The 16,308-nt window shown below is 37.8% G+C and overlaps 1 protein-coding gene across 5 annotated transcripts in view; it reads right to left on the bottom strand.

Moving 5' to 3' along the window:
* The window catches only part of LOC122733436 (PPP2R1A-PPP2R2A-interacting phosphatase regulator 1-like), a 102,100-nt gene that overhangs the window by 77,297 nt on the left and 8,495 nt on the right, over positions 1-16,308 (bottom strand). For 3 of the 5 annotated variants that reach the window (XM_043973837.1, XM_043973839.1, XM_043973838.1), the window contains exons 4-9: positions 12,194-12,237; positions 11,993-12,047; positions 10,129-10,221; positions 9,799-9,887; positions 8,672-8,736; positions 6,891-6,984 (exon numbers count right to left, since the gene is read on the bottom strand). In XM_043973837.1, the coding sequence (XP_043829772.1) occupies positions 6,891-6,984; positions 8,672-8,736; positions 9,799-9,887; positions 10,129-10,221; positions 11,993-12,047; positions 12,194-12,237 (440 nt within the window). Of the gene's footprint in view, positions 1-3,958; positions 6,371-6,890; positions 6,985-8,671; positions 8,737-9,798; positions 9,888-10,128; positions 10,222-11,992; positions 12,048-12,193; positions 12,238-16,308 lie in introns of those variants that run through there. The other 2 variants (XM_043973836.1, XM_043973835.1) reach the window with 2 other exon arrangements.

The following is a 16,308-nucleotide window of genomic DNA, read 5'->3' as shown; positions in this document are numbered from 1 at the left end:
AGTGGGGTGGAGGAGTAGCTCATGGGAGGTGAGTAGGCTAAGGAACTGAGTGGTCTTGGCAAGGCATTTTCACAGTAGATAAACTGAGAGAGAGAGAGAGAGAGAGAGAGAGAGAGTGTGTGTGTGTGTGTGTGTGTGTGTGTGTGTGTGTGTGTGTGTGTGTGTGTGAGACACCTCAAAGATGTTAGGATTCTAATTTAGAAAATAGATTTGGGTCCAAAGAACACCAGCCCACATGCTAGGGTTCTTAAGGGGTACTCAACAATATTTCATTCTCCCATAAGAAGTTCTGGCCTGGGGCAGCTAGGTGGCGAAGTAGATAGAGCACCAGCCCTGGAGTCAGGAGTACCTGAGTTCAAATCTGGCCTCAGACACTTAACACTAGCTGTGTGACCCTGGGCAAGTCACAACCCTAATTGCCTCACTAAAAAAAAAAAAAAAGAAGTTCTGGCCCTTGAGGACAGGGTTTTGCTTTTGCTTTTTATCTGCAGTACCTAGAACACTGCCTCCCACATAGTAGGCACTTAATGTTTGCTTTTGAGTTGACTCAATATAAGTCTACAAGTCACTGACACTCAGAAATTTAACAAAATGTCAGTTAAGGAGGCAAACTAACCCAACCACAGTATTTCTATTTCCCCTCAATGTTTCCATAATGTAACAGTCTGTAGTTTTATTAGCTCCTCCCTCCACTAAAGCCAACTGCAAGCCCTTCCACCCTTTACTAGGCAGCCTTCATGAATGTGGCACTCCCCCCAAAATCAACATCTGGGGGCCAACCTTCTGGTTCTGCCTTCTTCTAAACTGCTAGTCCTAGGATGTCAAAGATCCGGGCTTATCGCCAGACCCAGAGACAAAAGCTTTTCCACCTTGCTTATAACTTCAAGAGCTTACACTTCTCCATTGGCACAGCCTTCCAGAACCCAGAGCTCACCTCCATGCCACGAGGCAGCACAGGAGGATGTCTTTGGTGGAGGTCTCCTTGGAAGAACCAGAATCAAAATGAAAGGTATAATTAGGTTCCTTTGCTGGATAATTTAATTTCAGACTATTTCCCTACAAAGCACAAAATCACAGGCTAGCTCTTTGTGACTGTTTCAAGTCACGACCTTCAGTTTTAAGCTTGTGTTCCCTGGAGAGCTACCAAGGGAGAAGACCCAGGCCAAGAAATAAACTAAATTGTAGTAGAGGGATACACTCCACCCCCTTTCTTTTAGCCATATGATAATTATTTCAAAAAAGTTTTCTGCTTGGTAGTCAGCTTTTGAGTATTAGATAAGATTTTCCATTGATGCCACGGGAAAAATGAGCAGATTTGGGTTGTCCTTCCCTGGGTCCTTTTAAACAATGGCCACGCCAAATGAATCTTAAGTCTTACATCTTATGAGCGGATGAAGAGGTGTTTTGTTTTGTTTTGTTTTGTTTTTTATTGGCGTGTGCTTTGCTGCAATGAGAGCAGGTGATTAACATGCAAATCCCGAGAAAATAATTTATTCACACAAAACAAGAAAGCAGAGGGAAATTAGCATTCCCTTTCCGAATAAATCATGCATAATTCAAAAGACAGAGGACACTATGGCTGAGAAAGAACAAAATGAGTTTCACATTGCGGGGAAAGGATCAGAGCCTTGACTTCGAGGGGCGTGGCCCTCCCTAACCGCTTCGAGCATCTTCTTAAAGGGTTCAGAGGTTTATGACCAGCTTGCAAAGACAGAGGCCTTACTTTAGGGGACCAAATCGCAGTGTGATCACATACTGAAAGGCCAACTCTGGGCAATTATTTTACCAATTTGTGTTGCTGTCAGTTAGGCCACAAAGATCTCCAATTTCACATATACAGCTATCAGTCAATTTATAGGATCCAGCTAATCATATGGATGCATTTATTTAGTGCTTTGGAGAACATATGGCCATTAATTATCCTGCCACCGGGATAGTAAAAACAAATTTCCAAGCTGCCTATGTGATTTTCCTTTGGCTCCCTCTACCTAGAACTTATAGACAACAGTGAAAACCAATCCTATTTTTAACCTTGGTTGAAAAATCATTGGAGAGTCATCTGTGATATAAGACATGGTGTGGCAATGGAGGAGGCGAGGATGGACTACATTTTCACCAGAATTATCTTAGCCTCGTTTAGCATGGTCTGCCCTTTTCAAAATTAAAAGCTTTAATGATTTGGCAGTGGATTTTACATGGATGAGACCTCTTTAGGTTCAGGTCCTAAGAGTTAAAATACTGAAATGCAAGGTCAGGGAAAATGGCAATTACTTTTTCTCCCTATAATATACTGTTACAGAGAGTCTATTATGTAAAAGACATACAGATGTGCCTGTAGCATAAGACTTTTAGTCATTTAACAGATTAGACAGACGTGCTATTAGTAGGAGTCCAAAGAACCTAGTAATCCAAGGACAAGGGTCCAGGGTTAGCACAGGCTTAGAATTTGTCTTAAAGATTTGGTTTAATCCAGGCCAGGCCAAATTATCTAGTGGTATATTGTTTTTATACACACACACACACACACACACACACACACACACACACACACACACACACACAGATCCTCTCTCCCAACTGCCTTTCTCTAATTTAAAAAAAGAACTGTCTAATAAGTAGAGCTACCAAACAATGGAATGAACTGCCACATAAGGAAGTGAGTTCTCCAGCTCTGGAAGTATTGGGCCCTCTGTCTGCTCATTTGCAAGGGGTACTGTAAGAAGGAAATCCTGTAATGGGGCAGCACTAAATGGCTAAGTTCTATTGAAGATTGCATGGGTTTTTGGTTTTTTTAAATCATCTACTTTTATATCATAATACATAAAATCTAGAATTTCTGATCTGGAAAAGTCTTTTAAATATCAATCCTGGAAAAGCAGGCAGTGGGGGGGAGGGAGGGGAGTTGGGGAGGGGGGAAGGGGAGCGGGTGGGCATTGTACCACAGCATGTCACAGTACTGAAAACACTCTTTTGTTTAAATCCTTTTTCACCGATGTAAAGAGCCAGAAAACAAGAAGACAGCATTCTTGGGGCACCTCCATTTCTTAGGGGGAAAAAAAATAGCTAACCAACCAAAAAAACAAAGTCACTCTTAGTAAAGCCTTGTAATTCGTCAGCTCTGAATCTGGCAAATGTACATTTTTAAAAGGTCCACTATCATCATTTTGTCACAAATCAAAGCCAAGGACAAAAATTTGAAATTTTTGGCTTGTGGTAACTAAGCTCTAGTCGTGGCTCCTTGAAGGGAAATACTGCTTCGAAAAACAAGTCTACAGATTTAAATTCTACTTTAAAAATCTTAGTGATGGAATTCTAATGTTATTTTGGGGATGGCATGTTTTGGAAAGACAGTTCATAGCCTCTTCTGAGTCAGAAGACCAAGATTTAAGTCTCACCTCTGATACACGAGATGTCACTTAACCTCTCAATGTCCCAAGCAACTCTTTAGATTATAAGTTGGACTCAAACCATAGCTGCTCTGCATTAACAGAAGGCATTTCCTCACCAGGAGTTCCTTTTGCCAGTGAAATTACAGGTCCAGACAAAAATAAGAACACATTTTTGGACTGATAATGGCAATTTTAGGGGCACAGAACTGTTTTCCTCTTTTTAGAATTCCACATATGAAACCTTTCACAGAATGGGGCAAATTTATGTGAAAATTCAGCTAAGGAAAATTTGGAGATCTATGTTCTTTGGTGGATTACAAGGGTAAGGTATGGATTTAATACAAGTATTTCAGCAACCAACCGCCTCTCTTTTATATTTAAGGAAAACATAAAACAAATAGCTCAGTTAGAATAATGGCAAAGGTGAATTTCTCAAGCTGTGCTTATAAGATTTTTAAGATGGAAATCCTGTAGCAAACATGGACACATTTTTAAAGCCAAGAAGCATTACACCAAGAAAGAACTTTTGGAAGCCACATTTCTCTTTCATTTTAATTTTTATTAGCATTTTGAAACTAGCATAAATATAACAGAAAGAGGACACACCAACACATATACACAGCACGACTAGCTCCTGTTCTTGCATCTTTACGATGAGTTATAGATTAGACAATAAGAGACTCATTCAGGAAAAATGAGACAAGCAAAGTCGAACCCCCCAGAATCAGTCTTCCCTACAGAAGAGTGACATGACAGGTCTTTGGCATGTTTAAGATAAACTACAGCCTTACCATAGTCAAAAGGAACCAACCACAAAAACAGCATGGAAAAGTTAAGCAATTCTTTTGGGTTGAATATCAAGAGAGAGAAAGTCTTTTAGAGAGAGAAAAACAGACTCCTTCCATTATACAAGCTCAAAAAGCAACAGTTGCAATGATTAATCAAGAATGAAAAGCCAACAACAGTATTCACAAATGCCACACCAAGCGTACTGTAGTGAGTTATGTTATTCTAGCACGTAACACAGAAGTCTAAACTAACTTGAAGAGAGTGAAAAATTGTCTGAGCTAAGGAGAGTTATGATTACCAAAGCAAATTCTTTCCTAGAGGGGTCCAATTATTAGTACCCCCTACAAATAGAAGCACGTACTAATGTATTACTCAGCATATGAATTTATACAAGGTTTCTTGTAGCAGTGTTTTCACCCTAAAAGTTTACTTCGTCTATCTTCAGTGGTTTTTGTTCTGGAACATTATATCCTTTCCCAGAGTCTGTGCAAATGCATCATCGATGTATAAGAACCCTTTCTGTCTTTGTCCATAGACATGACTTTTTTTTTTTGCGGGGGGGGGGGTCAGGGGTGGGGCAAGGTGCAGAACAGCTACTATATCTAGTTGCAGCAAAGCCCCTCTAACCCCTTTCTATTTACCTAATAAGTCTAAGACCCAAGAAACAAAGAAGCTATAGCATCACTAAGACTATGCCATCAGTCCCATTTACTCATAGTTATTCATTAGTAGAATTCTATTCCCTTCTCAGAAGTCCATCGTGATTAATGGTGCATACTTGGAAGTATGTGTTTACATTTATCCATATACTGAGAGAATCCTTTCCCACATAGACTCTTATGGGGAATGCCTTCAAGGCTTTTACAACGCTGTCCTCTGCACCTGTGTCTTTTCCCATTTGAGAGTACAGCTCAATCACTGTTCTAGTATCTCCTTTGAAAAGGAAATGTGGTTTCGAAGGACTGTTCATAATTCACTAAGTCCATTTCAATCTATTCTCAACTTAAATTCAGAAAATTCCCTTTCTAATTTTAAATCAAATGTTTAACTATCCCCAATTGTTCAAAGCACTTATTTTAGGTTTTAAAATTTAACACTTTGCTAGGGCTATTCTATTTCTACTTTTTAAAAAAATCCCTTAAAAGATTTTTAGATAGCAAAACATTTAGAGTTAAAAAAAATATTTACAGTCATTCAGGGGAAAAAGGAAGTAGGTAATTCTGACAGAAAATCCATTACATGTAGGAATTGTACTTAATCAAATCAGCAGTCATAATTAGAAATAAAAAGGAATTTACAAAAATGTAGAAGGCTACAACTAATTAACACTGGTTTCTCCTTTACATCTAAATATAAAATTGATCAAGGTAAAACACAAGGTGAATACTGGCACAAAGCCCCAATTAAGCATTTTGCTTTTGCTATTCATTTAGGATTTTTTTCCTCCTTATACTACCCCTTTCTCTTCCCAAAACAAAGTAAATATCTCCGGATTCCTGTGTAAAACAGACAATCATAAGATTAGCATGTTATAATTAGCTTACTTAAAAAAAATAGCTTTTGATAGGTTGGTTATGTTTCTTCTTTTAAGTGAAGGCTAGCAATTACTGAAAATATCGTTATGAAGAACTAGCGTGGGCACAAAGTGTCATTTTCAAACATCAGTTTGTGATACTGACTTAACAATTATACTTCATCGGAACTTACTATCCCCATAAATAAAAAGCGCTCTCAATTATTAAGAAAAATAATTAAGGGACGACATGGGTATATAGATAGATTAGCAGCTTAAAAGATGTATGTTTTTTATCTTCAACATACTCCTCATTTAGAGGATGTTTGTGAAAAGATTACTATGTTGAGTTTAAGCGCATCCTCAGGAACTGGATATGGAAAGTTCTCTAGAATAACTATATGTATGGATATTCCTAAGAGGAAAAATATAAAAGAGGAAATAGCCCAAATTGCGCGATACAATTCTACGTTATTGCTCCAACTGGATTTTTCTCTCCATCAGAAAACCAAGTCTTGGAGTGGTGAATCACTTAGATGAAAGCTCATCTACGGGGATAAATGGAGAGCTGGAGTCAGAGGGAGACACAGGAGAGTCGGTGGTAGTGCTGACTTTAGCTGGTGAGTTACAAGAAGATCCAGCACTGCTGCTGTTTCCATCAAGAGCATCTGAAGACAGACTGAGAGAAGAAAAGGCCACCCATTGTAAACAGAAGTCGAGAGATTTGAATGTGCATTTTTTGGGGAGGAAAAGTCTGCAAATGACCACAGACCATCTACAGCAAAGAAGTAGTGTTAGTTACAGTTTCAGGACACCATCTGGATAGTAAAGTCAAGAGTAACAAAAAAAGTTCTCTTTTTCAAATTGAACTAGGTTTACTGTGGTTCAAGTGGAGAGAAGAATGTTTTTGGTTTTTTTTCTGGGTGTGCATAACCATACCTCTCCCATGTACCATATATTAATCTATTCCTATGGCCACACTTCCAAAAAACACACCCATTATGTAGTCAATGTTATGTGTACACATGCCTGAGAACTAACATCAACTAACTATACAAACAAATCAAGAAATCCATTTGCAATTAGCTTGCTAACATCTAAACAAATGTGCCAAAAGCTGGCAAGTCAAATGAGAACTTAATATAACCATGCAATACACACCTTAATAAATGCTGGAAAGCCAAAGTTAAATTGCTTACCACATGTCAGGAATTGATGGAACATCAGGAGAAAGCAGACTGCTACTGGTGCCTTGAAAGAATCTCTTTGGTTGATCTTCATTTTCCATTTCGCCTATGAAAAAACAACAGTGGCAAAGTCAAGCTTTAAACAGCTTTGGGGGAGAGGGGGGTGGGGTGTCTATTTTCAACTGAAAGGGTGGGTTGATGCAACTTTATGGTTACTTTTGAATAAATGGTAAGATATCTAATGCTTTATGATCGTATAATTACATGTAAGGTAAAGAGCATTGCATTCCTGGAACAGCCTTTGTGTATAGGCAGGATTAGACAATCATCCAGAATCAAAGGCCATATCTTTTTTGTTTCTTTAAGCATTTGCATGGATAGATTCTATAACTCTTCCTTGGGAAGATTACTATGCCCTCAGACATGAATAGAATTTCACCATTTAAGGAAAACCAGTCTTCTATGCATTAAAAACCCCAGAAAAAAAACAACAACAACAATCTTCAGAGAAGGTCTGACGGTTTTCTTCAGTAAGGCAACCCTTCTAAACCAACCAGCCCAACTGCCTGTTACTGCCCCTTTAAACTCATTTTCTCTGTCTTATTTTCAGATAAAATGGCCAGTTGCTGTTTATTGCCACCTGTAAAACCTTATGTTTTGGATCCTCTTCCTAAGAGTTACTCTTCACCTTGTAAGCTTCTCTTCTCTAGCTTAAAAGAGCACTAACTCCTTTAGCCTTGCCTACTGTAGCCTAATTTGTTCTCAGTACCTTCTTTCTCCACTTTTTACTTTTGGTGAAGGGGACCCCATGGTCTCAAGTGGTCAAGTTACAAGTGCATGTTCACTGCTGTAATAGGTAAAGGTGGCTTTTAAACCTAAACTATGCCATGCCAAAAGTGACACAACCTCAGTCCCCTAAAAGGGCAGAGGATTTCAGTTAAGTTGATGCACAATTTTGAACTTAAGCATATACTTAACATATTAAAAAGATTCCAAATGCTCCATTATTCCTAAACTTGCCACTTTTGCATGACACTGACTCACACATTTAAGTTATGGATGGTCTTATTTAAAAAAAAAAAAAGCCTTGCCCCACAGCTCAGTCTTCAATAATTTGAGAGTAATTACAAAGAAATGCATATGTCTTGGTTTAATTAAATATGCTATGCTAGAAGCCTGTCATATTAATTAGTCTAAAATATATTATGTTTGAGAGAAGAAAGCATGCTGTGATTCTGTTCTCTCCTTCTTGACCCATTCTATTCGCCCATTTTCACCATCCCACCCCAAGCAAATTAAATTTCTTACTAAATATGCAGTTCATTTCGTTTGCTAAGCAAGTACAGAGAATAAGAACAAAGTCAAATGGAAAGAGGATGAGATGAGCCAAGACTGGTTCAAAAACCACCTTCTTGCTTAAGACATCATCCCAATACCAACTGTCTTCCTTCCTTTCATCCAACCTTTTAAAACTAAAACTAAAAACAAATACTACGACTTCAACCATTTTAAAATTTATTTATGCCACACTTTAATATTATCTATGTTAATCAATGGAAGAAAAAGCAATAAATTACTTACTGAACTAAGTAGTATAAATTGAAAATAATTTTTATTCTAATATTTCCAGTATCTATAAAACCACTATTTGATACTGATTTAGTGAGAATATATGTGAGATTACTTTGTGATCATAAAGTACTATGTAAGTGCAAGATATTACTCAGAGTATATGTTAAGAAAACACAACTTTTTCAAATCCCATTTCCCAAACACCCATAGAGCCACAATACCTTTTCTTTTTATGGGTCCTAGCACACTTGGTCTGATACAGTTGATGGGACTCTGACTCCTCCTGCTGATGTAATATGAATCATATTTGTCATTAGCATGCCTCTATGCATAGATCAATAGTTGTGATCAAAAGTCCGTAAGATTACCAGAGCAAAGCCATCACTCCTCCCAGAAAGGATTTGAATAACCATGTCCAGCTGGCATAACTCATTAAACCAGAAAATGTGGTCATAAAATGTAGGTCTCAGAAGCCATACCCAACCTCTCTCCAATCCCGAGTGTAAAGCAGTAGAAGTTTCTAATTGCTCTGTCCTAATTCTGAGTGAGAATATGAATAACCTAGTAGCAAACACACCTCTAACTCTGCTCTCTAGCCAAGAAAATCTTCTAAATTTGGACAAATTAATGGAGAGCTAGGCAGTCCTAGTTGTGACTCTGCCTTAATTCATACGGCTATTACAGACCTAGAGGTGGATAGAAAGAGCATGTGGAATGGCTACAGAGGACTGAGCTTGGAATCAGGAAAACTTTGGGGGTTCAAATCTTACTTCTGACAGTTATTAGCTACAGGACTCTGGACAATCACTTCCAGGTAAAGTGATTTCAGGCAATTCACCAGGACTTACCTACTAAATAGAATGCCAACAATCTGGATTTGGGGGAGGTACTGGGCCATTCAGATTTGTATCAAACACTGACTTTTCTGCATCCCTATCAGCAGCTGCAGGAGGAGCTCATATAGCTTCTAAAGCCTTAGGATTTCAATTTTCAGTTTTGCTTGGTAGAGGGAGTTCTTCCCACATCAGAAGTGAGATGTTCATGAAATCATAGATTTTTTGCATATTTGCCTGTTTATGGGATGAGTAGGTATACTTGTAAAAAGTATCTAGAAAATTGCATTTGTGAGTCAATATATACCAGAGGGGAGATTTCATGTGTACAGATATGTACAAATATATTCAACTAGTTATTTCACTGTATGCGAAATGATCACTAAAAAAGAGAACGTTAATTTAGCTATAGAGAAGATACTACCCAATGTTTACCAGGTCCAGAAAAAAGAAACTCAGAAAGAAAAATCTCACTTTACTTGCGTTAGAATCAATCTCCTATAATGTGAACTTACGTAGCAAATCGTCTAGTTGGACTAGGAATGGGGCTGGGAGGCATCCCATTGCTGGCAACGAAGGTCTGTAATGAAGGTGAATAGCACTGCTAAAAAAAAAGAGTTCAAAAAGAAGAATAAATGCCACCTTCCAAAGAACATATACTACAGTAAGAGAAGCTCTTCAGAACTGGGGGTACTAAATGTAAGGTTTCCTAAGTGTCAGCCTATTCTTCATTCTCCCCCAGTGCCTTACAGTGTGCTGGACAGAGAAGATGCTTAAACGGCACATGTTTTACTGGCTCAATGGATGACTATTATGGGGCACATGGTCAAGCTTCACTCTCTTACCTTCCCAATTCCCCTGGTGGGTGAAGGGGCAGGAGAAACTGGAACAAAATCAACACGCCTTGGGGATGATGACTTCTCTCCGTCATTATCATTCTAGGTAAATGGAAAACGGTAGGCAATTATATCACTGATAGTTGAACCTAAGTGACAGCAGTCATTGGTTGGAAAGAACTCAGAATTTCTATCAACTCTACATCATGGCAAGAAACCCCCAAATCAGTTCCACCAAAAGGTTATATACTTTGTGTTTTGGGAGAACCAGTTTCATGGAGTTTTAAGGACTCCCAAAAGTTTGTAGTAGCTGTACTGTAGCTCTAGAAGAGCTGGCACTGATCAGTATCAAGAGATTGGAGAAAAAGGAAATATTCTTCTTCCCTAAATGTGAGTTGAGATGATGCTGAAAATAACGTTGTTTAGAAAATGACCATAGAGGAAACAGCTGAAACTGGGTACTAGTGGGGAAGCAGGAACAATGGCATATACATACATTAAGAATAGGCACTAAAATGACTGGATTCACCTAATTGTTTAAATCTGGCTCAAATACATCAACTCTAAAGGATATTCTCAGAAAAACTTGGAAAGACTTACACATACTGATACAAAGTGAAATGAGCAGAACCAGGAGAATGTCATATACAGTAACAGCAATATTATATGACGATCCACTGTGAATGACTTAGTTATTCTCAGCAATACAATGATCCAAGATAATTTTGAAGGATTTATGATGAAAAATGCTGTCCATCTCCAGAGAAAGAACTGATGAAGTCTGAATGCAGACTGAAACATACTTTTTCTTTCTTTTTCTTGTTTGGCTTTTTTTTGGTCTGTGTTTTCTTTCACAACATGACTAACATGGGAATGTTTTACACGACTGTCCGTGTATAACCTATATCACATTGCTTGCCTTCTTAATGAGGGAAGGAAAGAATTTGGAACTCAAAAAAATTTAAACAAATATTAAAATTTGTTTTTGCATGTAATTGGGGAGAAATAAAATATTAAATAAAAAATAAAATAAAATATCAGCTCTAAGTTCCAATGGCACTAAAGCACTGAAATAACAGGCTGCAAAGAGATGCCTAAAGCCTGTTTGTGTCCAAATAGCCTAACTGCTAAAATCATCAGAAATAACCTGCCAATTCTGGTATTCCAGTATGTCTAGGAAAAGAAGTACCATCTTCCCTAGTAACAAATTTCCAGTAACTGGGTTTATTTAAGACTCTGAAAGAGAGATCAAACAAGAATCTGAAAATTCAGTTTGATTCTTGCTCAGTTCATCAGTCAAGATGACTCAGATTGAAAATGGCTGATCATTCAACTACCAGTTAAACAATCATAATCTGCACATAAGAGTTATAACATTTTTTAGTAAAAGTTTCTAAGTTCTAAATCTGGTTCAGTTGAAGGATATATGCAAAAATAATGGTGGGGGTGTATGTATTATGGATATAAAATAAAATAAAATTTTCAGAAAATCCACCCTCTGTGGCTTTAAAGTCCAATAGTCAGGAAATAAGGGAAAGGAAATAAGAACTTTGATTATTTTATTATCTAAGGATTCTGACTAGACTTTTTTGAAGCCCATCATCAAGACTCCATAACTAAACTGATGGTTTTGCTTCAGACAGTTATTTATTTTGAATCCGACTCTTAAAAAGTAGAGAGTAATCTTCTGGCAAAACCATCCGATATTTCTTCTTAAAAGCATTTTACATTACAACAAATGGAAAGCACATGTCATCCTAATTTTCACCAAAGAGTTGGTTTTGAAATAAGGAAGCAGAAATAGGGAAGAATTACATCTTGCTAAGTACAAAATTTCAAAAATGTATGCAAAATTGAAGTAGAAATACTTTACCAAGGTTAGAGTTTCTTCCCATGATTGGCTTATCTGCATTGCAGTTTGAACTTCCCTAAAAAAGAGAAAAAGAAAAAAAATCACACTTGGACATGTTATTGTTGGTATTTTTTTTTAATAAAAAAAAAAAGGATTGGATACAAATGTACCTGGAAATAAACATCATCCCAAAACAGTTTAATTCCAAAGTAATGTACTCACCGTTCATGCACGGTTTCCCTGTTTAGCATATCCATCCCTTCTTCCTGAAGGATAAGAAAAATAACCACAATAAATGCACTGAATCTTTATAAGGCTTTATTTAATATTTGATGAATCCTCAACTTTTTCTTCATGTGTTACAGAGAAAAAAATCCCTGAACAAGCATACATGGTTTTGCTTAACATTGAGACTTTGCACCAAAATCCCTACTAAAAAGTATCATGGAAGGCTTCTTGAAGGAGGCAGGACAGTGGGAATAACATGAACAAAAGCTGAGAGGTGGGAATAAATATTATGTGTTAAAGGGCAGGAGAAGAGACTGGCCTGCCTTGACTGTAAGGTCTGTACTGTCAAGTAGTGAGAAATAAGGTCAAAGAGACAAGGTGGAGCTGGATTATGAAGGACTTTGAATGTCAAATGAGGAGGACAGTTACATTAACAGGGTAGCTAGGTGGCACAGTGGATAAAGTGCCAGGCTTGGAATCGGGAAGATTCATCTTTGTGAGGTCAAATCTGGCCTCAGGCATTTACTAGCTATGTGACCCTGGGTAAATCACTTCCCCTTGTTTGCCTCAGTTTCTTCATCTGTAAAATGAGCTGGAGAAGGAAATGGCAAACCGTTCCAGTATCTTTGCCAAGAAAACCCTGAATGGGGTCACATAGAGTCTGACACAACTGAAAACAATAGAACAACAATAACAAGTTACAGCAGCAATGGTGTTTTCAGAAAGATTTTTCTAGTGGTCAAAGAAACAGGGGAAGACCTAGAAACAGAAAGACTAAGAGAATGATGCAGTAATCCAAGGCATAAGCGACCCAGATAGTGGGAGTAGAGACCAAAAAATAAGTCACAGAGGGGCTGTCAAGAAACAACAGTGCATGAGTTTTTGTGATTGGTTGGATAGTATAGTGGATGAAAGAGGAGAAAGAATCAGAAATGAAACCAAGATTTTCAACTGGTAACTGGGTGAGTGTTAATGACATTGACAGAAATAGAGATTTTGGAAGAAGTAGAAGATCTTAATTGGTATTTGAAAACAATATAGTAAAAAAAAATTCTTTCACACTGAATGTAACAACTATTTTCTAGGTTGGCTTAACATTTTATAACATCTTTCCTCTTATGAGAGGCTCAATTTTTATAACCCATTTATTCAACAACTGATTTTTTTACAGGTTTATCTATGTGCAAGACACTTTGCCAGGTGCTACAGAGGCATGGTATATAGATAAAGGCAATGCAATCCCTGATCTCAAGGAACATACAATCAATTAGAGAAGCTTACCATAAAAATCCTTAAAATGTTCCCATCAAAGAGTGTGAAATTTAAAATCATTCACAACAAATACTTATATCTTATAAAGAACTTTTTTAAATTTCCTAGTTATATATTCCAATTGATTCTCACAAGAGCCCTGAGGTAAACTTTATACACTTAAGAAAACTGAGGCTCAGAAAAGTGAAGTGACTTGATAAGGTTATACAACAAATGTGTGGTGAAGTATAGACTAGAAGTCGGTTCTTTTGACAGGCAATTCAGAACTTTTACCACGATGCCATACTGTCACAATTTTCTGTGCTATTGAAAAAACACAGTAAAGGTAAAATCCAAAGGAAAGAAGAAAAGGTACAACTTAAGGGCTAATTGTAAAGGGAAAGAAACACTGATAAAACATATCTTGACTGAGGTTCTCGAACTGTTCCCTACGATATAATTTCTGGATGTTCTGTCTGCAATGAGCACAATTTATCTAAAACAGATACAGTTTATAAAGTCACATTATATCAGTGACTCAAAGTATCAGAATCTCAGAGTCAGAAGGGATCTCAAAGGTCATTTATTCCAAATGGTACTTTATATGCATCACCAAGACCAGGAACACACAAGGTAAGTGGCCATCTAACCTCTGCTTATGAGAAGACCTATAGTGAGGATGACCCTAAAACTTCCTGAGGCAGCCCCTCCCCATTTGGGGGCAGTTCTAATTGTTATATAAATTTTTTCCTCACAGAAAATCTAAATCTGCCTCCTGGTACTTCGACTGATTGCTTCTAGTTGTGCCCTCTGCGACCCAGTGGAGTAAGTCTAAACCTTCTATCAGATGACAGCTTCAAGACTATGATCATGTCTGTGTTTGACCCAATCCTTTAAAAAAGTCAAATCACTGTATTATCTAGGTAAGGTGGGGAGACCACTAGACCCTTTCGGCAGCAGAGTTCTCTATTCTCTTCACCATCATCACTAATGGACTTGAATGAAGAAATTGATGGCATGGCTTATCAAATTTTCAGATGACAGGATGCCAGAGCTGAGATCTCAACAGACTGGAACAGATCTCAGTAGGATGGAACAATAGGCCAACTATAACAAAATGAAATCTTAACTGGCACAAATGTAAAGGCTAGCACTTAAAATTCTGAAAAACCAACTGTACAAGTACAGAACTTGGGGAAATGTTGGGAGAAAAAAGATCTGAAGGTTTTAACTGCTCATAAGTTCAATATAGAGGGTAATGTGCTTTTAGGCTGCATTACGCAGAGTATGGTGTCTAGGAAGAAAGGAGGTGGATACCCCAACGGTATTCTACCCTAGCCAGATGGCATCTATGGTACAGAGCACCATATTTTAAAGAGGGACATAGCCAAACCAAAGCATACCCCAAAAGGGTAACTGAGAATAAAGGAATTTGAGATCATGTTATATGAACCTGGAAAAGAAACAACTTAAGGGAGAATATGAATAGCTATCTTCACAGATGTGAAGGGCTCTATTGCATTAGAGAGCTAAGGTTTATTCTGCTTCCCTTCACAGCTTAGAGCTAGGGCGCAAGTTAAGAGGCAGATTTCAGCTGTTTATTCACAAAGTCACTTTTTAATTCATTATTTTTATTTTTCAGGTTACAAGAATTCTATTAATCTGCCCCTCCCATTCCCTCCACATCTCCCCTGAGAAAATTAAAAGGAAAAAATGAAAAAACAAAAACAAATAAAGCCCTCCAGGGCTGCATAGTTGGGCAAAGCAAATCCCCTCATTAGCCACGTCCCAAAATGTATGCCTCTTTCTGCATTTTAAATTCATCACCTCTCTGTTAGGAGTTGTGTACCCGTGTTTCATCTTCATTCTTTTGGACTCATGGGTTATTATTTTCAGCTAAGTTTAAAGAAAACTTTTCTGCTAATTATTGCTGTCTCAGGAAGTAGTGAGTCACCCATGAGCTGAGGTGTTCAAACAGAAGCTAACTAGCCACTTGTGGAGAATGTTCAAATCGGTAACTTAGAGGGTTCCTTCAACTTTAAGACTCTATTTTTTTTTAAAGGAAATAATTTGTAAATGTGTATTAACAGTTATAATTTCAGAAGGCATAAATAACAGGCATGTAGAAGACATGGAGGGGGTATTGTATGCTATATAATATGGTTCTTGGGGGGAGGCAGGGCAATGAGGGTTAAGTGACTTGCCCAGGGTCACACAGCTAGTAATTGTCAAGTGTCTGAGGCCGGATTTGAACTCAGGTCCTCCTGACTCCAGGGCTGGTGCTTTATCCACTGCACCACCTAGCTGCCCCTCCACTGTGTCACCTAGCTGTCCCAGTGTGCTATATAATATGGAAGGAAATGATTGTGTCCCATTTCCACTTGAGATGGCCTCCTTAAAGAAAAGAGATGTTCTTTACCCTTATGATATTACTATTAGCACCTATAGGAAAGAATAGGTAGTAGGGGATTCAGCTTCCCCTATCCATGTGCTTAAGTGTACACATAGACAAAAATTTCCTTTTGGAGGAGTATTTTACACAAGGAAAGTGTTTTTACTCTTCTAAAAATGAATATGATTAGTGCTATGTTTCTCCAAACACCCTTGGGAAGTCCGTGTTACAAGACACAAACAACATAATGCCTGTTAGGTTGCATTTTCAGAATATAAAGGGGCAGTTACTCAACCAGCACAGCAAAATATGTGACACTATCTTGAACTTAAAAGGTTAACTTCTATGGCCAAAAAGAAGTCACAATTAAAGGCCAGCTATGAAGAAAGAGGAAATGGGCAACTGGAGAAAAACAGATTCAAAAATTAAATTGCTGAAAAATTTCCATTAAATCCATAGCCAGACT

This window comes from Dromiciops gliroides, chromosome X, assembly GCF_019393635.1.
Source record: "Dromiciops gliroides isolate mDroGli1 chromosome X, mDroGli1.pri, whole genome shotgun sequence".
NCBI lineage: Eukaryota > Metazoa > Chordata > Mammalia > Microbiotheria > Microbiotheriidae > Dromiciops > Dromiciops gliroides.
The sequence above is the reverse complement of the archived record's forward strand: the minus strand, read 5'-3'. Positions and strand labels throughout refer to the sequence as shown.